The sequence below is a fragment of the Hyposmocoma kahamanoa genome, unplaced genomic scaffold, assembly GCF_003589595.1.
Source record: "Hyposmocoma kahamanoa isolate Upper Pololo Valley unplaced genomic scaffold, ASM358959v1 62, whole genome shotgun sequence".
NCBI classification, from domain to species: domain Eukaryota; kingdom Metazoa; phylum Arthropoda; class Insecta; order Lepidoptera; family Cosmopterigidae; genus Hyposmocoma; species Hyposmocoma kahamanoa.
This window is the reverse complement of record NW_020653850.1, coordinates 14,037,273-14,061,593: the sequence shown is the minus strand read 5'-3', so window position 1 is coordinate 14,061,593 and position 24,321 is coordinate 14,037,273. Positions and strand designations below refer to the sequence as shown.

The 24,321-nt window shown below is 34.4% G+C and overlaps 1 protein-coding gene across 1 annotated transcript in view; it reads left to right on the top strand.

Annotated features, from left to right (window-relative positions):
* LOC113229786 (solute carrier family 22 member 2-like) overlaps positions 1 to 24,321 on the top strand; it is a 59,618-nt gene that overhangs the window by 3,555 nt on the left and 31,742 nt on the right. The window contains exons 2-3 of the mRNA XM_026463468.1: positions 2,970 to 3,075; positions 3,169 to 3,357. Coding sequence (XP_026319253.1) covers positions 2,970 to 3,075; positions 3,169 to 3,357 — 295 coding nt within the window. The remainder of the gene's footprint in view (positions 1 to 2,969; positions 3,076 to 3,168; positions 3,358 to 24,321) is intronic.

The window sequence follows — 24,321 nt, the reverse complement described above, 5'->3', positions numbered from 1 at the left end:
GTCCACGACTGTGCTGTCATCTGCATACCCAGAGGCACCAGGAATTAACATATCATTGTTATGCAGCAGAAAGAGAGTTGTGGCAACGTCTGGCATCGCACTAAGTAAGCGGCGTTGCGTTGTGACACCGTATCGGTCGTGTGGTACTTTGCGTTGCGTTGCAACGACGCACAGTGGGCCCAAATTGATAATTCTTGGACATAGGAATAACTTGTGGAGTATCGAGCTAACCTAACCTAACAACTTTTATTCTTGTATAATTTCTTGAAAAGTTTATAGTTTCGGAGAAAAAATATTACTTATCTCAAAATGTACGAAAATGTAATGTGCGTGGGTTACTTACAGTATAGTTCCAATCATTTTCAGTGTAGAAAAAAATAATCCATCTGCTTGTACTTGCGGCTTTATATGTAAGTAAAGGCACGGCAAAATTGCTAACTTATTATGTACTTTTTAACAAAATACATGTGCTATCACTAAATAAAAATTAACTTTAGTTAAGAATGTTATAACAATAACACGAAAGTTAAGTAGAAACTAGTATATCGTGTTAAAAAATAAATAACAAATCTAAAATTTTGCCACCTTTTTACTCGTAAAGCCGCAAATACCTACAGATGGATTATATTTTTCTTGACAGAGAATGATAGGACTTATACTGTAAATAAACTACACACATTACAATTTTCTACATTTCGAGATAAAAAATAAAATGTTTATTTCTCCAAACAAAAAAAAAACTAAAAATTTTTTTCTCTGAAACAATCAGCTTTTCAAGAAATTACATAAGAATAGAAATTATCAGGAATGTTGTTATTTATCATATGAAAAAAATCAGCTCGATACTCCACAAGTTATTCCGATTTCCAAGAATTATCAATTTGGATCCACTGCGCGACGACGCAATGCACCGGGGCAGCACATGTGTGGCATCGCTCTAACGGTCGACGCGCTTTTTATATAAAAGTAAGAAAATGACTAACAGGGATTAAAGGACTATAGTTCTGTTATGAACTTAAATACTTTTCCGTCGCTTCACAAGTCTGATAGATAGTGACAGACGTAATTATTATCATTCAAAGTTACCGCGTGTTTATTAAACTGCGGTAATCGCCGTAGTAGATAATCTTGTGTCTTCCTTAAATAATGATAAGTATGCTTTACATGTTATTATAACTCATTGACAGTACTATTAAGGGAAGTAAGTCTTTAAACATCTACAATTCTTGTAGGCTAATTCAAAACGCAACAGTTAAATGCGCCATAGGCAAACAGTACATTTACGTAGGACTTTACTTATTATGGTAATAAAATTTAGATATATCTCGTTCTCGGACAGACGCAGGTAATTAAATGTTTACTTTAGTTGTTCGATAAACACTTAGTTATGCTAACCTACTCGTATAACTATAGTCAAACATTTAGTCAATTTCATTGCGATATTGTTAAATAATATGACGAATTTCAATGAATTCATTTAAAACTTTTTTGTGGTATATTTGATAACGTGTACGTATGACGAATTAAAAAGGACAAATAAGGTCAACACAAGGCTATTGACAAAGAAACTACGGTCACGAATTATATAAAGCTCTTAAACTACGACATAGAACATAGATAGTTATCGTTGTCGATCACGATTTGGCACGATCTTAGCAAATCTTAAGTAACGTATCCTGTGTAGTTCCGACATTGAAGTACACTAAATTTTATTACCATACCGTAAGCAAAACGCTCTCCTAAGGTGCTGATTGTCTACGGCGCACCTAGTTGTTGCGTTTTGAGTCAACCTGGATAAGTAAGCTTGTACTTCCACTAACTGCCTTGTTTACAATGACAAAGGACAAGCTTCTCTCATCATGACTTGCTCTATGTTGTGTACAAAATTAAGCCTCACAAACGTTCTTCCGAAATTAAAAAGCTGCGAAATTTTGCGGGGCTGGAATTAAATAAACTTGCTCATGATGCGTCTACTATTGATTGGTTCGGGGTATTGGCAACTTCTACGGTGGATGGGAAGGTGGCAAACTTTGGAGCCACTTTATTGAGCTTGTATGACAAGCACGCACCAATACGGTTAGTGAAATTGAAAAGACCCCCTGCACCCTGGATCACTCCTCTAGTGCGTATTGCAATGAGGAGGCGTGACGGAGCTTTTCGTAAGTTTAAACGGTGTAGGTCGGAGGAAAATTGGACTGCCTTCAAATTATGTAGGAATCGCTGTAATCAGATGGTGAGAGCCGCAAAACGCCGCAACTTTCATGACAATCTTGTACAGTCTTCTCCTGCTGCAACTTGGAAATTTTTGAAGTCTGTGGGTCTGCTTAAGCCTCAGAATGACGCTATTCCTCATTCTTTCACTCTCGATGACATCAATCATCACTTCTCAGCGGCCGCCAGCACTCAGTGTATTGGCAAGGTCAATGCTCTCAATGACATTCCTCTCTTGTGTAGTCAACCTTCTCAAGCTTTCTCTTTTTCTTCGGTTTCAGAGTCAGAGATTCGCAAAATAATAATGTCTTTAAAATCAAATGCCGTTGGTTGTGATGACATTAGTCGTCAAATGATAGTCTGCTGTTTAGACAGTGTACTGCCGATTATCACACATATTATTAATTGTTCCCTTTCCTCTGGTACTTTCCCTAGCAGCTGGCGCAGGGCGTATGTGCTGCCTCTTCCTAAAATAAATAATCCGTCTGTTCTTAAACACTTTAGGCCAATCTCAATACTACCTTTCCTTTCTAAAATTCTAGAAGCAGTTGTTCATCGCCAATTATCATCCTTCCTTTTTAGACACAATGTCCTTGGCCAGTACCAATCAGGTTTCCGGCCGGGCCACAGTACCACAACGGCATTATTGAAAGTTACGGAAGACATTCGTGAGGGCATGGAGGCTTAGCGGTTGACAGCATTAGTTCTCATTGACTTCTCTAACGCCTTTAATGCTGTTGACCATGATATACTCCTAGCCATCCTAGCTTTTTTGCGAGTCTCTGCCCTGGAACTGGAATGGTTCTCTTCATACCTTAAGGGGCGCAAGCAAGCTGTTCGTGCCAAAGACGTCTTGTCTAATTGGTGCGATCTAGAGGCAGGCGTGCCCCAAGGCGGAATTCTTTCTCCCCTATTATTTTCAGTTTTTATAAATTTAATCTCTCCTATTCTCCGCAGCTCTCATCATTTGTATGCTGACGATCTACAGATTTATGCGCAAGCAAAATTTGACTCCTTGGATGATGCGATATGTAACCTCAATGATGATTTGCGACGTATTGCTGACTGGTCGAGGAAGTTTGGCATCAGTGTCAATCCAAGCAAGTGTCAAGGCATGTTCGTGGGTAGTCCCTATGCTTTGTCTAGGTTGGACATAAGCTCCGTTGCGCCTCTTTCTTGTGATGGCACATCCATTGTTTTCGTGCCTCATGTAGTGAATCTGGGACTACACATTGATTCTACTTTTTGCTGGCGACCTCAGATTGACTGCATTAGTCAGAAGATTATTGGTATTTTGAGGTCATTCTATCAGTTCAAACACTTTCTTCCCATTACAACAAAGATTCTGCTAATTCAGGCAACCATTTTCCCTATCTTCGATTATGCTGATGTGTGTTATGCTGATATCACTCAAGAACTTCTCAACAAATTGGAGCGGTTGCTCAATAGTTGTATCCGGTTCATTTACTGTCTTCGCAAGTATGATCATGTGTCCGCATATCGTGACAAGTTGAAATGGCTCACGATTCGTCAGCGCCGGAATCTGAGAATCCTCTCCACGCTTTATTCCGTACTCAAAGACCCATGTGCACCAGAGTATTTGAAATGTAAGTTTCAATACTTTGGTGTGCACAATGCCCGTGATCAGCGTTCACATAATAAATTTAATTTATCTGTTCCTCCTCACCGTACTGGTTTTGTCTCTAACTCGTTTACTCTTCAGGCAATACGACTCTGGAACGCTCTCCCACCCCATATTCAAAGTGCGCCAAATAAACTCGCATTTAAGCAGTTAGTCCGCAATCTAATGCTAGATTCTCCACCTGCATCACAATAGTCTCATTTGGATATATGTTTGTTATATATATTATTATAATATAATTTATTGTTATGTATATATATTTATTATTATGTATGTATAAAATTAATTTTTATTGTTTATGTATGATCATATTTATGTACATAATATATACATTAACCAAATTGTTTGTTTATTAACTTTATTCCTCTTTTTTTTTTTTCCTTTCTTTTTTTTTTTCTCTTTCGTTTTTGTTTGTTTGTTGTCAAGTTTTGCAACGCCTGTTAATTGTTCTGTACTCAGCTCTCTGGTTAACTGGTAGAGAATGCCTAATGGCATTAAGTTCGCCATTTGTACTTTTTTGTGTGCAATAAAGTTTAAATAAATAAAAATAAATAAAAATAAAAAAGGACTGTAGTTGATTAGAAACTTCCTTTTCTTAATAATATTGCCAGCACGCAAAATTTTTTTTACTTATGATACTAAGTGACGGCATGAACAAATAGTGCACCTGGTGGTAAGCGACACGCCTGTCCATAACACTTGCAGTACCACTGAGAGATTTAAATCGGAAAGATCGTAAGGACACTACCACTACGCCGTTACCTTGAGACATAAGTTGACAAGTCCCATGTGCCTGTAATTTCCTCTGTACCATTACCCTTCAAAACCGGAACGCAGTAATGCTCACATTACTGCTTGGCGCCAGAAATTGGTAAGGTGGCAGTATTTCCCTCTTTACTCTTCTACTTTCCTTCTTTTACGAACTCTTTCATATGGAGCTCTACTGCTACTAAGCTTTGTCCATTAAACTTATTTTAGGATTATGCTTATGATAGATATTTAATTACGTAACGCTCTTTCAGAAAATAATTAACTACAGCTATCTAAATCACAATTGTTATCGCAGCAGTTCTATAACAATAAAATTCAAAAGTAAATCCCGACAATGTCGAAACGGCTGATTAAAAAAGTTGGAAAATTTTATTTCCTTAGCGACGCCTTGAGTTTAATTTGGTATCAAATGTCTCATTGTTTCAGAAATTATTTTATGAATCTTATAATGCAACAATATTTTTAAAGTTATGACTTGCTAGCTATCTTTAAAAATAAAATTAAAAATATTTTATTCAAAATTCTGAATGATCTGTTTTCTAACATATCGTTTATTTATATTCTCATTCTAATGTAGGGATAGTATTGTTTTTGCGTTTTTGTTTTTAACTATAAAGAAAGTAGGGATTATAATTATAAAGAGTAATTGAATAATTAATTTTCATATAACCTTGAATCTGTATAGCTTGCTGTGTTAGCCAATAAGTGTGGTGTATATCTTACCTTTAAAGTTTTTTAAATTTCTATTGTTGTATATGTATCATGTCGGATTTCTTATACAATAAATAAATAAATAAATGTTTCCTATAAATTCTTATTCTGAAGTATTTACACTATATCATACAGTTGTGTGGCCTATGAGGTCTTAGATATGATTGAATCATATGCTGTTAAATTTAGTAATTACCACTTGCTATTAATGGTGATGGAAAACGTGATTGAACCTGGATGTTGGAAGTTTACAAAACTCTTCGATGACGAGCTCCCAACCCACACCAGGCTAGTGTGGTGGCCAAAAACCTTTTGCTTAGAGGAGGTCCGTACTGCAACAAACGTATAGTTATGGTTTGATTGTCTTAAGGCTACTCAACGCAATAGACTGCTTTATAGTAAAGGCAACTACATTCTCATCAACTCAGAAAATTAAATACCAGAGATTGGTTGGAATACTGAATTGTCGACAAAACCCCTTCATAATGCTGTGGACTTCTTTTATAGCCACATTAATAATATAACAAATAAGAATACACTTTCTAAATCTATATAATCTAAAATGTATCCTTCCTGGTATTCTGAACCCCCGAAGAGGGCAGTTAAAGCAATGCATAAGTATGTAAGAAAGTTCAAAGTCTACGGAAACAGGTCAGACGAAGCATTTTACGAGACAGAATTGTGGCCATGGAATCTGAATGATACGAGAAATATATATATAGTACTGAGTCATCAATTGCCAACAACACCCAACACTTCTTATCTCACATTAAATCCATATAGCTCAGAAAACAATTGGTTGTCCTGAACTACTGTACAAACTTAAGTTTTTGACTCCCTGACGCAATTTTAGGGTTAACAAAATATTTGGCATACCCGTAGTCTCAACCAATTACAGAAAGAATTCGTTTCTGCTGCGAGCTTGCAACAATATCAATAACCTGGTCAATAGAGTAGAGTAAGTTGATGTCTTTAACACTGGAGTTGCCACAGCGAGAGGGTTACTCAGCGATTTTTTGTATATATACATATATATATATATATATATATATATATATGTATGTGTATATATATATATATATACACATACATACATATATATAAAATTATATGTGTAAAAAATATATATAAATAATAATAAAAAATATGTATGTGTTACTTTCCTAAGAATGAGACAAAAAATCGCTGAGTAACCCTCTCGCTGTGGCAACTCCAGTGTTAAAGACATCAACTTACTCTACTTTACATTTTAGTTATATTTGTATATAGTTATAGTTTACCATGAATAAAAAAAAATTATGATGAGAACATAATTTTTGAATTTAGACGATAATAAGAGGCCGTATAGTCTGCTGTGTGTTAATGGAAGATAGTTTTGAACAAGAAGCGAAATAGTACAAAAATGATTTCTTGAAAAATAATATTTTACATCATTTTCCACATGTGATGCAAATATTTTTATATGGTCGTTAAAGCTCTTGAATTGGACATCTATCACACTAGAAATTATTTTAATTTTCATTCATAACTATGTGAGTACCTACCACGGGCGCTATATTGACTTTGTTATTTACATTAATTAAGCCTCTGTGGCACGAACAATTCAAACGAATCTAACAATACCTCGTTTGTTGAAATCAATTAAGTACTTTAGGTTCTGTGAGGGAACGGATCTACAAACACACATATATACGGCTGACATCATAATCCTCCTTTGGTTTCACCTTAGTCGGGTAATAAAATTAGTAATACACTCCTCACTTGTGTACCTATAGCTCTCGGTAATGTACTCTCATTCTTCATTATTGTTGAAAATTGCTCAAAACACATATTGCTACAAAGCAAAAACGATGTATTATATTGTGTTGTTTTACATTACATATTTCCACGAGATTTTGAGTGGTCATCATTAAAAATCATAATGTGCGATTATTCTCCCGGTCTTGAGATCGTTTTTGATACTAGAAGTTGACCCAAGCGATCTGTCACTGCCGGCCGTAGTCAAGACTATGGTCGATAGCGACAGGGCATAGAAAGTAGTTTCTGCTTTTTGCGAGGCAGTGTTAGGAGCTAAGGAAACGGCGGAACGGATGAGGGAAGATGATGTGATCTTTCGTTCGATCCGTCTCAGGAGGATTGGGCGTAGGACATTCGATGCTCGAATAGAGACAGGTCCTCGAGGAAAGATGACGTACATTGTGTTTCGGTACGTCATCAGCATAGAGCGTAGAGGGAGACTCGTTAAATAGTCTCCCAAGGTGTTCGTTTAGGTTCGCGGTAGTGTACAATTGCGTTTCCATCAGAAAACGACGGGGCGAAACACCGACAGGTTAAAGTCGGTAAAAGTTCGATATAAACCTCGCCTCCCCGGTCGAAGGGTATCCATGAGGATTTCCTGACGTAAAAAAAAGCCTACGTATATTAAAAAAAACCGCCGAATAACGCCTACTTCTGTGCGAACATCGGCGACGCAACTTTAACTGGATACAGGTCTTGACAAATCACACCAGATCACTCCTCAGTAGAGGCATAGGTTGTCCTCATTTATGCGGGCCAGTTTCCTGTCAGTGTCGACTGTCGAAAGTTTTGGCCTTACTGCCACTCGGTCCAGCTCAGTAGCCGATACTCCCATGTCTCTGCACGTTAACGCATCGTGGACTTGCGAGCAGCGTTGCCAATGTGTGGGGAATTTCAAATCGTTTGAGGTCGATTGGGGTTTTTGTGGGGATTGGCTCTATGTGGGTTTGGTTTGATTGGCTCTATTGACGCTATGCTAGAATGCCCGCATTGTCCCCACATAGCGCCAATCCCCACGAAAACCGCAACCGAGCTCAAACGATTTGAATTTCCCGCACATTGGCAATGCTACTTACGAGTCAAGAGTCGGGAGTTCCGGGTCGGTTCGAAAAGGATTAGCTTAGTCAACTTAAATAATAGCTATTCAACTATAGTTTTCTTATGTTAATTATCACCGAAATACAGGTAAATTTAAGTAACATATTAAAATGTATATATGTATATTTTTAAGATGTATTTATTTATTCATGGAAAACCAACAGTTTCTTACATTTAATAAAAACAGGAAAATAAATATAAAGCCAAATACAGGTTTCCACCTATAACTTCGGAAAATAATTATAATTAAAGAAAAATTGTTTCTTAATAAGTAAACTAACGAATACCAGCCGGTGGTCCTTAATCATGAGCTTAGAAATCTCGTGATCAAAAATTCTACTTAAAATGTGAGTAATGTCGTCGTTAGTTAATAAGTCTTAGGGTAGTTTTGTATTTAAAAATGACTTATTGTTTTAGTAAAGTTATGATCAAAGACTTATTGATTAGATCGTAAAAGGCCTTTGTACTTGGTGGTGGTGCAACGTTGGCCCTGGTAATTTGTAAAATAATTAATAAATAATAATTTCATAGATACTTACTATCTACATGCAATACAGTTCAATTTAATACACTTTATTGACACTGCAAAAAAAATAACTTCGTTCCTTGGAGCGTCAAATTCTATAATCTTCATTAACAGTTCCTAAATGAAACTACTTATTATAGTCCTTTGTTATTCATCTTAAATATCGAGAAAAAAAGCCGTGGTAACCCTATGGTTTGACATACCGTCTTTCAAGTAGAGGCCGTAGGTTCGAATTCGGGCTCGCACCGCTGAGTTTCTCGGAAATTATGTGTAAATTTACCAAGAGCTTTTCGGTGAAGGAAAACATCGTGATGAAACCTGCACGTTAAAGAAAGTTCACAACCCTCGGAAAACGTGTGAAGTCCCTAACCCGCATTGGGCTATTGTGGCGGACTATGGCCTAAAACCCTAGCCCGATTCTTTTATTCTCATTTACAGTTCCTAGATGAAGCTCTCCTTACTTAGTCTTGTAATATTCATGTTGTTGATAGACGAGTGGAAAATAATGTGTCTGTAGTTGAACGCTGAAAGTAAATTCGAGGGAATAAAGAAGTTAGAAAAATTTGCGAAATTAGAATCATGAATGCATCCGAAATAGCTGATCTCTATAAACACACTGTCAGAAGAATATGTCAGGCAGTAAAGCTCGAACAAAGTAATTTGTTTGTCGTGGACCTTTATAGACTGAAATATGCCAAAGATAATTTTAAAACTTGTACCCTGCTAGGAAGCTGCTGTCTATAATTCTTGAACATGTTATTATTGCCGAGACCTTCGCTACCAAAAAACCTCACTATCAATTATGTCCTACAATATTTTCGTAAGTGACAATTAATTTCTTAATTTATGAAAATCGCGGTATATTTTTAATAGAAGGAATTCGGCCAAACGGTACCACATACTGTGTGATTGAATTGTTTATTCAAAATCATAAATTAACATAAAATTTGACATAAGGTCACTTGAGGTTCAATCAAGCCGCGTAGAAGTCTGACTTCTACTTTATCTATCCTAACGATCTTTCGTCGTTTCTGCCTTAGTACATATCAAAACATGTACTAAGGTAGAAACGATTTAACATTAGGATTATGTAATACGATATTAAAGTATAAAATCAAACAAATAAATTAATAAGCGTGAAATTGATATATTTATGATATTACAAATGATCCTGGTATACGCTCATTTAGCTGTTTAACATAATTATATGTATAATAAAGTTAGTAAACAAGACTGAGTGCTTATTAGATGAATCTGATAGAGATTTAGATTCATATGTTGAGTGTGTGCGTTATTATTATTATCGTTTCGCGTTAAACTATATCGGATGTCATTGTTGACCATTGGGCTGTCGGCGTACAAATCTGCGTAAATTCAATGTCATGCGCATGCCTGGCAATAGGTAAGACGCAAATTGTGCAAACAGCGTTTGTGATTAGAAGGAGCCTACGTCCTCTGACCATTAAGCAACAATGCGTTGTTATTCAGAACATACTCTATGAGATAAGAAATATATCCATTTAGTGCATGCAGGTACTACGTTACCAGCTATCAGTTGTACAATCGAAGATTCATTAAAGTCCTTCTAAGGTTACCGATGTTTACTATTGCAATATTTGCTGTTTAGAAAAGAGTAATAACATGTAATGTAAAGATCATGGCCGTGGTGTGCGAAAATGTAACGTTTGCATATATGTTTATCTATTAAATGAAGATAACTATCCTAACGGATACGCCGTTATTTTTCAGAATATTTCAAGAACGTCGTTTTAGTAACAGTAATTTTAACTATATGCATGGATAAGAATCGGTTCGTTTTGCAATAAAAGACTTTTGAGCCAGTTCCAAATAAAGGAATAGACTAAGCTCTACAATAAGCGTAGAAGTAATAGTTACAAATAACATATACCGATATGTCAAGTAGCGGAAAAAAGAAAGTTCCAGAACAAGCACTTATGTTACAATTCATATGTGGTCTCAACGTGTGTTTTAGTACAAGAACTCGAGGTAGACTCCTTGTATTGCCAAACGGTTTACAGAATAGTAATATGCATAGATAGGAATTACAAACAGCGAAAAGAAGTTCCAGTTTTTGTAAAAGTAAATGTAACACAACTTTATGCGTTTTAAAAAGTTTATTTTTCGTATTCAAATATAACCCACTTTATGAAGTAAAGCAATATTTCTACTCGTAATTTTCTACTCTACTAGCAATTTCCGGAAAAGTTAGAGGTTTTATGGTTAGATAATTGATTGTTATTAAATTAGTCCATGTTTAACTTGTAACAATTGAAGGTAATTTAAGTCTTGTACTGGCTGTGCAAAAATCATGAACGGTCACTTGATGGCATTGATGTTAAACAATACCACTTTCTTAAAAAAGTATAGCTAGAAATTTTGTTATCTCATTCGTTCTGTTTATATTCATTCAATGTACAAATGGTACTTCACATGGGCACTTTTTAAATTGAGTAATTATGTGAAAAACTTTTTGATTAAAATAAATGCGAACTTGACCTTCATCACACTAAACGGGACGTGATGATGATGACGACGATGGTGCATGCACACCTATATGATGTCTATTCCCCTCGAAAAGGTCCAAGTTATAACGTTCAGGGAACTCTAGAGAATTCCACTCCAATGTGGAAGTGTAACGGTTTGCGTGAATCTTGGGTATAGTAGGATGCACGTTCACAATATAGGTGGAACCCCGTCCTACGTCTAGTCCCCCGTTGATAGATAGATGATGGCGTAATGATTTCATGCAATTTCGTCGCACATTTTTGGTGATAATTATAAATGTCGCACACGAAATCAGATACTGTCGTAACTCAAAATTGTGGAATTAACGTGAATGGACGTGATTTGAAAAATGAAAAAAAACCGAATGAAACCAATATACATTATATGGATAAATAAGTATTATGTATAAATAAAAATAATCACATCATTCCATTGACCTACCAACAAATAGGTCAATGCATCATTCACAATAAGATTCGTTTAGATTTTTTTAATTTTCAAATTGTGTTTTCTCAATAACGCAATTTTGAGTGTAGAATACTGCTAATCTTATAGACCACGCCTATACTAATTGTATTCAATATTATGGCAATATTTTAGTGAAACTCGTTCCTTAAGCGTAATTATTTAGCGTTGAAATATGCTATTTAAAAAACTGTGAGTAAAATCGTGTCTCTCACCAACGACTCACTGTACTATTTTATCCAAAATTTTGTTTAGAATTTAACATATCAGCTATATTAATGATCGTATCAACAGTCCACACCTAAATTTTACATTTAAGTAAGGCTAATACTCTTATGCGTAACCACAGGCATGTACCACAAAATACTATACTTACTTACACACATAATCTGTTCACTGAAATTATTGTGTATATTGTGTATTCAAAAGTTGTCAGTCAGCGTACATAATATAAGTACAAAGATAGGTAATACAAGATGAGCTTGTCAGGTTCCTCATGTAAAAATTCACACGACACACACAGACAATATTCAAAATTTGAGTTAAGAATTCTTATGCGACGTGGTAAAGCATATCACTGTATTGTGAATGTAAATTAGTTAATATAAATAGCAAACGTTTATTTAAAACAATGATTCAAACATAAATAATTTGGTAGCCACAGTATCGTTAATATTAATAAGTGAATATTAAGAGGGCCATTTGTCTTTTTTTTTCATGTACTAATTATTCATTGCTTATAGCAAAAAATGTGACTGCGTGTAATTTAATTTACATTTATATATTAAGAGAAATTATAGCGGCACGAGATTTTATAAATAGTATATTCTATAAAGCTTTCGGTTATGGTGTTTCTGTACCTATCTTATCGCGTATGAATTGAAAATGTTAGTGTTCTTACTATTTTTTTTGTCTATAGTCTCGAGAAGGCACGTAAAAAGATCACAAACTAACTTAACCTAACCTCAGTACAGAGTACTTAAAAAACAGACCTCAAAAGTCATCCATCCCCTAGTTGACCACCCTTAGATATCGAATATTTTCTTCAAATTTAAACGAAACCACTTCTGAGTACCCTCTTTCCAACAAAAAAAGAATCATCAAAATCATTACAAATGGCGGAGTTATCGCGTAACATACATAAAAAAAACAAAGTCGAATAGAGAACCTCATCCTTTTTTGAAGTCGGTTAAAAAAAATCACAAACTACAACTGTATTTTTGTTTTGTTTTTATTTCTACCCAGAATACAAGATTGAAAAATCCTTACTTGAAGCTAGTTTTGTAACCTGGGCTCTGTTGTGAGATATCAGAGTACTTATTCTGTATGAATTTTAATTTTTGCTAAGTAAACTGTATAATATTATTATTACAGACGTGAATTGCTCAGCAGGTACCGCATTTTTAATGTACAAGGTGTGGTAGTTTCGCGAAGAAAATTTTAAAAACGTTCTTTATTATTTTATTTGAAGTAGAGAAACGACTCGTACAAGCAAGTTTTTTGAAATATGTAAAAGAATATAAATTATGATACAAATTTGAAAGTACACTCTAGCCAGTATTTCAACCTAGGGGATATTTCATTAGTATATAAGGTTCTATAAGTTGGCATTTATTCGAAATAGCCACTTCGAACAAACGGCAGCCTAATAAGTACGAATTCACATTACATTCTTATGTGAAATCACCTAATCCTAACCATCAATACGAACAATTTTGCAATGAGGAAAAAATATTAAAATGTCATACTGTTGAATCACCCCTTAAAACATCCTGAAATAAAAATGGCATGAAATATTTGCCAGTTTGTAAAAATAGAGTATAAACAAAGTTATCAGTACTACTACTATACTAGTGTATAGTATTATTTTATCTGAGCCTACGTTCATCAATCATCAATCAGTATTCTACGTGGGCAGGTATCGTATTATATGGTGCTGGCGTAAACATCTTACAGTGAAAAAGGAATTTACAAGTAAATTGTTGCTTGTTGTGTACCGTAATATCTCAGATAGAATTATAAATCACTTTGCGTTGACTTCTTGACGTCTATTACAATGCCTTATTTTAAAGCACTCGTCTATAAATATACTTCGTATTGCTTTGCATAAATTATAACTATGAAGTACTTATTGTTTATTGGCTATATAGCTATAGCCTGTGTGTTAGTACGAGTACCTACCACGTTTGAATCAACCCAAATACGTCCTGCTATTGGCAATGTTGCTTATTCATGCATGATAGTACTTACCATGTAAATAGAAAAAACATAACTAGGCTTATTATTTATGCTCAACATTAAACATCACTTTGTCGATGAAGTTTGTCCAAACGCCTGCGAAATCGTGATAGCAAATATATTTACAGACTTTTATTGGTTAAGTGTCACGAAGGCGTTAAAAAGGTAACGCAAACGAAAGAACAACCCTACTTTCTAAAAAATTAAATTATAATTCAGTGGGTGAACTGTACGTAATAGATATAACTCGTATTATTTTAATATTTATTCTTTAAGTATGTCACTTGATAATAATATTGAATTAATTATTACGTGATAATGATAGTCATTTATCGTGTAAAAAAATTAAAGGTTGTGCGCTACAGATGTGGCGTTTTGTAAAATCAGAAACTTCTACGATATTTTTGTTCTGAAATGATCGTCGTGATAATAAATTTGCTCAGACGTTGTAATAAGGTGCTTGAGAATCTCGTCTTTGATAGATAATAAACGATTTATATAAATTGAATTGATACAATAATTCTAATAGTATTATGATGACATGTTAAAAATAAGGAAGGAAACTGGCAACTTATCTTATTTAGTTAATTAAAATTATCAGGTCAATCAGTCTTACATAATGACTTCCTACAAAATTTGCTTTTATAATCAGTTGGTAAAGGGCTTAGTCCCTATTTCAAGGATACTTTTTGTAATATAAGGAAGAGTAATTAAATGTAGAATGATTCCATTATGTAGATTGTATTGCATAGTGTGAATTAAATCGTCACACCCACCAAATCCCATAATTGCGTTCATTAATTTTTGATTATTTATTTACATTTTTAACGTATTACAGTAAATATGTTCTATTTTGGTGTAATAAATAAGTGACCAACATTGTTTCCGGAAATATGATTAATTGAGGCCGGAAGTATACACTTGTTAATGAATGAAACTGTTTTGCAGAGGAGGCACACTTATACGTTGTAGTAATATAATTATGTCATGTTAATTATATAATTAATTAATGTGGTATTTTTTGTATTAATTTGTTCAAAGAAAGCTACCTTTCAGATCTCATTCAGCTTTATATTTATAGTATTATTTATATTTTTACCTTTTTTTATGCCTATTACTGTACGTAATATAATCAATAATAAATCAAATAATCTACAAACTAAACTTACATCTATTACACCTGGTGCTTCAAACCATTAAAATAAATAATTTTTTATTAAAAATGCACGCAAATTTAAATATATACACTTTTTTAATAAATTAAACGAATGTACTAACAAATTAAAATTTAAGCAAATAATTTAATTGTTTATACTACTTTGTAATTATATACACTACATTTTAAGCTCTTTGTAGTCCAGTTTTTCTCAAAGAGTTCATGTTATACAGATTTTATTATTTTGTTACAAGGTGCAGATTTTTTCTTTCAGAAGCTAGTACATAATGTAGAATGTTTTACAAAATTTATAAAGTAATAAAACCCTATTGACTACTTCTTAATAAAGGCCAATAAGAGTTGAGGAAAGCCGTTGTAGGCTCAGACGTAGTCTGTACGCGTTCAGGATAGTAGAACGTGTCTGAGGGCGAGTCAGCCACGAAGTTTGTGACTCCATGGAATATAGCTTGAAAAATATCAGACAAAGTATATAGTCCAAATTTAGTCAGCAGTTTCGCCTTAAGTTGTTGAAAAACATATAGTACGTATTGTAAAACTTGAAGACCGATGTCTTGAATAATTTCTCTGAATTGGTTCTTAATTAGAAGCGTTACCGAGTTGAGTTTTCCTAAATTCGTTCTTTGTTGTTCTCCGTCCAAGATAATTTCGTCTTCAAAGGAATCTTCAGAGTCCACACCTAAAAGGCCAAGATCTCTACTTTTTGTGGGTTGAGCTAGCGCAGTTTGTACCACAATGGACAAAATGACACAGAGTAATGTTGCTGTTGTTGCGCGAAACATCTGTAAGATAAATTACAGTAATATAAATTACAGAAAGAGGACAAGCAACGGCCGAAGTTAATATTTTTTCTAATGTAAAATAAAACTGAAATTTCAAATGAAAACTAAATATTCAAATTAAGTTTTTTTTAAATAATGTATTTTAAATAAGTATTTCACCACCATATTTAAAAAAAAGACGTGCTAGCTTAATGGTTTGACTTACCACCTGTCAAGCAGAGGCCGTGGGTTCGAATCCGGGCAACTCTAACTGTGTTGGAATTTATGTGCGAAATTTAATTTGAAATTTACCATGAACTTTTCGGTGAAAGAAAACTTCGTGATGAAATCTGCACATCGAAGAAGGTTCACAACCTTCGGAAAACGGGTGATTTAAGTCTCCAATCCGCCTTGGGCCAGTGTTGCGGACTATAGACCCGTGCCCAGCAGTGGAACGTGTAAATGGGGTGATGATAATGATTAAGTATTTACGAATTCTTAGGCTATCACAATTGCTACTCAAAGGAAATTCAACAAATTTTTCGGGTCTAAAATGTCCAGATTCGGTGGTTTGCATTAATATTAGTAATATTAAGACATAAGTGTTTGATGACAGTTAGCCGTCACCATGGGACCTGTAAAGAGCCCTAAACCGATTCTAGAACCGACATAATAGTTTAATTTTCAAATGTGTTATAAAAATAGTAAAGAAGGTGACTTACCTTTACTGTTAGGAATCTCACTCTTATAAAACTTCAGAGGCTTTAACTGCAATATTTCGAATGCATTGCAAGATAAGGGAAGCTTGACTATTTATAGGACATATAATATAATGTTTGTAATTAGTTAATGAAGTCATTTAATTGGGTTATTAGGTACTCCGTTAATTTATGAAAATATTGTTGCACAAACTAATGGAGTTTTGTGACTAATTTCTAATTTCTTGACAATTGATGATTCTTTAAATAAATAAATTTAAAAAATCGTTTATTTCTCCTTCCACAAATATTACATAAAAGAGATATTAAATCTAAGGTGACAATTTCAAAACAAATTACATTTGTGGAAAGCTGGAGCCTAAACTAAATCTATGATTTGTATTTTAGGTTTCCAGGCCTCCCAACTCAGATCAGTTATTTACATTTATTGTTCGTTAATATGTAGAACTTGTAGAGAAGAAGATACGCATGAGTGTATGTGTGTATGTGTGTGTGTGTGAGTGAGTGTGAGTGTGTGTATGTTCACTTTAATTTATGATTTCAATTAATTTATCTGTGTTGTCATAGCTTAGTGTTAGTAAATATGTGTTGATTTTATTTTTTAATTCATATTTAGATAAATTTATTATATGTAGTTTTTTATTTAACAAATTGTATACTCTGCCAGATCGAAAACGCAAAAATCTTTGAGCAAATGTTGTTCTGACTGGAACTGAAATACAGACGGAGTAGTGTCTTCTCTTTTGGTTCACACTATCGTGGTTTTATGGAGGTGTTTGAGAGTGCTGATGAAGAGTGACGGCAGAAATGTAAAGTTGTCTAACTGTTAATAGCTTCGACTCTTTGTACAGACGTTCGGTTGGGAATAATTTGGTTTTAAAAAAGCAGATTTTCAACAACATCCTTTGAGCTCTTTCCAATTTCAGTAATACAGTTTTTGCAGCACCACCCCATGTTCCAATGCAGTATGTTAGAATAGATTATACAAGAGCCTGATACACCATTATTAGAGTATCCTTGTCTGCCACATGACGTAAGTACTTGAACAAATACGAAAGCTTCCTAACTCTTTGGGATAAGGTATGAATATGGTTCTTAAATGTAAGGTTCCTGTCGACACCAAGGTACTTTATTGAATAATTTACTTTCAATTACTATAGATAGCGGTATTTTGTGAAGCTGCTGGGAAATTTGTAATCGAGGGCTTTACATAAATCGGATGCGACATTTACTCATCGAATAATTATTAAGAAATATTTAAATGGTTTGCATTAATATTAGACATAACTGGTTGACGACATTACCACCTCAGTCAACCGTGACCATGGGACCTGTAAAGGGTCTGAAACTTTGGTATGTTTGAAAAAACAAATATACGCGATTTAAATCCGGAAAAATAGTTTCATTTCCTATTTAAATCATAATTTTGTGAATCAAAACTCGTCGCAAATTTAACCTGAGAACTGCTAGTCATTAAAGTATATATCAGATAATATCATTATCAACTCATAAACATATATTCATAAACGTTTTCTCTGGCGTGTTTGAGAAGCAATCTCGGGATGCAGACTTTACAAAGTAGATATCTGCTTGTGTTTATGTGTCTGTTTTGTGTATTTGTGTACGTATTACTATACTATAACACTTTGTACAATGTACTCACATTATAAAAACTAAAGTCATCACATCAAACTCATCATATTTTATTGCGATTATTATTGTTATTATTGCTCAATTTGATTATATTCTTTGTCTAGTGGTTTCATTATCTAATTTGATTATTTTCTTTGTTCTAAACTTATTAAATTCCAATTTGCTTATGAAAAAATTAAGCTAATGTTCGATTCGAGTGGTCTTAAAGGGCTACTCTTCCGAACATATGGTGATAGGTTCGGAGTTCCTCAAGGTTCCGTACTCCTCTCTGTTGCATATCAATGATATGTTAATTCCAGGTACCTTTGCGGATGCTGATGACAGCACAATAAATTGTAGATAGGTATTTGACCAACGCAAGGGTCAGTGGAGAGGAAATCCAGTCTTTCCAGTTAGCCTTTTGAATTTGACACTCAAGGCAGTCTCCGATTAGGGCAATGCCAATCTTGTCAAATTTAATGCTACCAAAACGCAGGCGTGTCTATTCTCCACAAAACGGAGTCCCTTTGAGTTGATTTCGACTTTTTGTGATATATCCATACAGATAGCTGACCGTCTTTAGCTACTTGGAATGGACCTGTCTTCCAATTTGTACTTCGGCAGATACATTGAATCCACGGCCAAAAATGCAACCAGGAAGCTTGGTATCCTTTCCAGAGTGAGGCGTTACTTTACTATATATGTATGTCACGTTAGATATATCACGGAGAATGCAATGGAATTACACGATTTAATTCCGCCTTCCCCTTTCCATCTCCGGGGCACTAGGCGTTGGCTTGGGTTCCACCCCTATGTTGTGGATATTCTAAAGATTCGCACGAAGCATTACGATTCCACATTTATATGGCGACCGGCTATGGGGTGGAATTCCCTGCCTGCAGACTTGTTCCCTGAACGTTATAACTTATTTTACTTATAATAACTATATAACAAAATTATAATATATAATTATAATTATATAAATTAGAATTGAATAGGGATTATTTAGGTGTGCATGCTCCATCGTCGACCTCATCGTCACTTTCCATCAAGTGAGATGGAGGTCAAATGCGCACTTGCATATTATAAAAAAAACTCATTCAGGATACGATCTAACTCATGATTCCCAACAAACTACTCATGACACTCTAAAAACCTGTAATAGTGGTAGCTGCATGTGCCCCGCTTTGCAAACCGTAGGTAAAAAGCATCCAATATTTAGATGTACATATAGAGATGGAAAAAGCAGCTCATAAACTTTATACTTTTTAAAAAAAGCGTGCCTATGAAAGGATTTTTCACTAAAACTTTTTTTTGTTTGAAGATTATAAAATAGTTTAGAATAACTTTATGTTAACAAATGCTTGCGACATTGTTAACGAAAAGAGATAGAGGTAGAGAGAATTTTATTTATAACATTATTATTTACATTGTCCAATTAATTTGTTCAGGAAGCATAGATTTTGGGATTTGACATTTAGACACATTGTAAAAAAATGTTAAAAAGCAAATTTTTTAAATTGCTTTATGTGTTATATAATTATGTATAGATTAACACCTGACTTTTAAAAATCACATCAAAGTTATCTCCAATCGTGTCCGAAAATTAATATTCGTTCTTAAAACATTAAATCATATAGCTTAGCTATAGATTCTGATATTCTTAGGGTCGTATTCTAGAACTCTACTCAATGCTTAAGTCAGGATTTGAGCAGACATGAGTATGATTTCAAGCACTGGAAATACGACCCTAATAGCAAGGACTTGGGTATGATTTTCAGTGCGCACTGCAATACTCAAGTCCTGACTTGAGCATTGAGTAGAGTTCTGGAATACGACCCTTAGGATGATGGTATACTTTGCTATGTGTGAAACCGTTATTTTATGCTGCATCACCTCTTGGGGTGGAGTAGCCAAAACATCTCTATTGAAATTAGAGATAGTCCAACGAGCAGTCGTGAAAGTTGACTCTTTTTGGTTTTTCGTTTTTCCAACCCTGGGCTTTTCAAAAACTTTTGAAAATTATAATTTGTTTATCTTTTTTATAATATTTTTTTTTCTCAGCCGATTAGGAATATTTTATCCATGGGTCGGCACGTAGGAGGCCTGGAAACCTATGGCACAGGGTAACCTAGTTTTGACTCCAAAATGTACAGACAACAAATGGTTTGTTTTCATTGTTTTATTTATTTTTGTACAACAGTGTTTGGGACGGTGTGTGTTCCATTTCATGGTGGGCTAAGGCATTGTACGTTTGTACTTGTTTTGTTGTCCTAACCACGAATAAAGTTTTTTCATTTTTATGATAGAACCAATTACAAAACGTTATTGATGCCCCAGAACTTAAAATCGTATGGTGTAATTATTCGTTTTCTCAACTAGGTTTACACTGTTATAATAGTACTTGCTGGCGACATAAGTATTTAAACTTATTACTGAGAGGCTTTTATTGTACTGTAACTTCATTATTTAATAGTCAGTGTATATATCCCCAAAATCTACTTAACTTTATTGAATTGAATTATCCTTATTATACGTTTTAATATCAGTAAAGAGTATTTAAATAGAGAGCTTAGATTGTTACAAGTATATAGAATAATATATCAAGTAATCCTTGACACGAATAATAACAGAGTAACTGGCGAACTTAATACAATTGGATCCTAAGTAGGTACACTTTATCACAAAATCTACTTGTAATGTCTTGATAACTATATAATGTTCTTATTATTGAATTTGTTCGCAACATGTAGATGTTGCGAACAAATTCAATAATCAAAAAAGTTTTTTTTATGATACGAAGTGACTGGATGAACAAGTCGTGCACCTGATGGTAAGTGACATGCCTGTCGTTTAATAGTTGCAATGTCGCACAGAGCTTTATATCGCAAAGATCTGAGGGATACTGCCACTGCGCCCGTCACCCTGAGACATAAGTTGACAAGTCTCATGTGCCTGTAATTTCACCAGCACCCTTACCCTTCTAAACCGGAACGTAGTTAACGAATGAGCCTGTAAAATACACATAATTATTTGTAATGAATTCGTTATTGTTAATAATAAAGGTGTGTGTGTAATTAAAAAAAACTCAAACTTTTTTGGTTATTTTGAGCGAGGATATCACAACATGCCTTGCATGCATCCTTTGCCATGTATTCTTGTTTATATGTTATATTTTACATACATGCGTAACTACGAACGTAGACGTCTACTTCTCTATTACAGATAAATGATGAGTGTTCTCTGACGTATAGTCGTAATCTAAGATATCTATATCAGTCGTGACCATGGGACCAGTAAAGAGCCCGAAACGTTCACGTTGGCTTGTTTGAAAAAACAAATATGCGCGACTTAGATCCGAAAAAATGTTTCATTTTCGATAAGATACCCTTGCTTATAACAAAAAATTAAAAAAAGATATCCATATTTATATATTTCGATAAATTTGTTTATTTGATACAACTTTTTTCGGAAATAGTTCTATAACTGTGAACAGTTCAAAGGGCGCGTTCAGAGGAGACGCTTGTACAAGTACTATAGTCGCGGGTCAGTTGCACGCGTGTCGCGCAGCAGTCGCGCAAATGTTGCATTTCTGAAACACGACCAAATCATTAGTGATTTTTCATATTTGAAGTCAGTTACGCGATGTATTTTAATGAAAGAAAAGAAAAAAAAGGAAAAGAATATCAGAACGTATTAGAATCCTTTCGTTACTTTATTTGTCAAAATAATCAAAATGGATTTTATAAGGTTCGCCCATATGGTGATAAAAAATGTGATAATTACATGCGAATGACTGGCATCCTGTTTTTAGAGTTATTTCTACTTTTAGAAATCCATATTCAATTACTAGAAACCATGCTCGAAAACAGTATTTCTGCAGAAAAAGGGCTTATAATTTATGCTGAAGTGAGTGAAATTACATTTCGCATTATTGATAAAATTTCCGAGAGCAACTAAACCGCGACTGATGAGCAGCTGACGCGCGACTGTAGCACTTCTAGAAATTGTATGAAACTATATAGCCGCGCGACTGCATCGCGACTACAAGCATCTAATTTGCACTCCGCCTGCAGTATATGCAATAAGTATTTGTATATGGATTTAATCCTAGACATTGCTAAAAGTGTCACAAAACAACGGTAGTGATAAGATGGCGTCTCGGATAAACCGCGGATATGATTTACGCAAAAGTGGCAATGAGCCTGCGTCCGCGCAGTTCCTTCGAATATACAGCTGTGCGCGGGTCGGTTCAGTCAATGTATCAACTCGTTACCGTTCGGTGCTATCTCACTACAGCCACCGCAACATTTTCACGAGTTTTCATACATAATAAATTATTTAAATAGTCTCGCGTATCTTTGAAGATTCTTTATTCAGTGTTTGGTAATTCGACCTGCACTGCAGATCTGTAAGGATCAATAATACATAGAAATATAATACCTGAAGGTATTTTATCTATTTTATCTGAGAATAAGTTAGTGTATCCTTTACACATGGGAGAAGTTAATAAAGTCAGTTCGTTGCCAGACGTTATGAGAAAGTGCTTCAAAATGGGCCTGTTTAAAAGTGAGTATTCGAGCAAATAAATGCGACATACTGTAAATCCAAAATTGTGTTTTAAGGTGTTGGTAATATTGCACCTAATTAAAATGAATAATTGTATCGATGACTTTAGAGAGTGACTATTATATCAATTTGTCACAATAATTTAGAAGTACTAATGCCGATTTTAAATTTAAATTGCAATATTTTTTTCAATACAGTGTTGATCTAATAGTTGTACTTTCTATAGTCATGAATTAATTATGATGCTTTTCTACCATTGTGTACCATTTTCGCGATTGTTACACACAGGAAATGATACTGTTTTTCCGGATTTAAATCGCGTATATTTGTTTTTTCAAACAAACCGACGTTTCGGGCCCTTTACAGGTCCCATGGTCACGATTGACTGTATTATATGTGTATATATATGTATTAAGTATTTTCTTTTTATATTTTTGCAATGCCAATGTAAGAGTTTACTAGGTAGGAGTTCAATTAAGCTGTAAATTTTGAGCGTTTTAAAAATTATTTATAAGCAAAAAACTGTAATCAAAATGTAGTCGAGACTTCAAAATCTATTTTTTTTATTATAAACAAACCGATACTTACTGCGGTACATATATGCGTAACTACAAAATCCGCTATTTTGTACGATCATTACGAAAAATTTTTGTATCTTTGTTTTTCTTTGTATTATGTTGTTTTTGTTCTTAAGTATGAGTTTAAATGATATAGCAAATATTATTATTATAAATACCTATTTTAGGCGCAAATTGTAAATATATATATTTTTTATAAAAATAAGTGCGCATTTGACCTCCATCTCACCTGATAGAAAGTGACGACGAGGTCGATGATGTAGCGTGCACACCAAAATAATGCCTATTCACTCTCGCCTTGAAAAGGTCCAAGTTATAGCGTTCGGGGAATTCCACTCCCGAGCCGCTAGCCATACAAAAATGTGGAAGCAAAACGCTTCGTGCGAATCCTAGGAATGTCCACAACATAGGGGTGTAACCCCAACCCACGTCTAGTCCCCCGATGATGGAATGGGGAAGGCGGAATCAAATCATGGAATTATAATGCCTTATGATAGTCAATAACCAACACATATTGAAATCTGTGAACATTTTATATTAAGGTGAACAGAGAAAAGCGGTGCTGACAAATCTATTAAGCCCGTCGTATTTTACACGGGCGTCAAGGTTACGGCATACTAGCAACTCTTAAACCCTCAACTGCAGCTCAGGCTTAAGGTGTCACGATGTTTGAAATAACTTACATAAATTCCAGAGTAAAGTAAATTTTTCACATTGAAATATTAATAGCAATACTAAATCGTACCAGCACTACAGTAAAGATGAATTGACATTGGAAGTAGTAAAAACGACTTAGGCACGAATCAATCCTCTTGATTGATTATTTCTTGGAAGTCTGCATATCGTACCATGTAGGAAAGTTTGATTTACAGAAAAATTATCTATAATGTAAAGTGTACTACG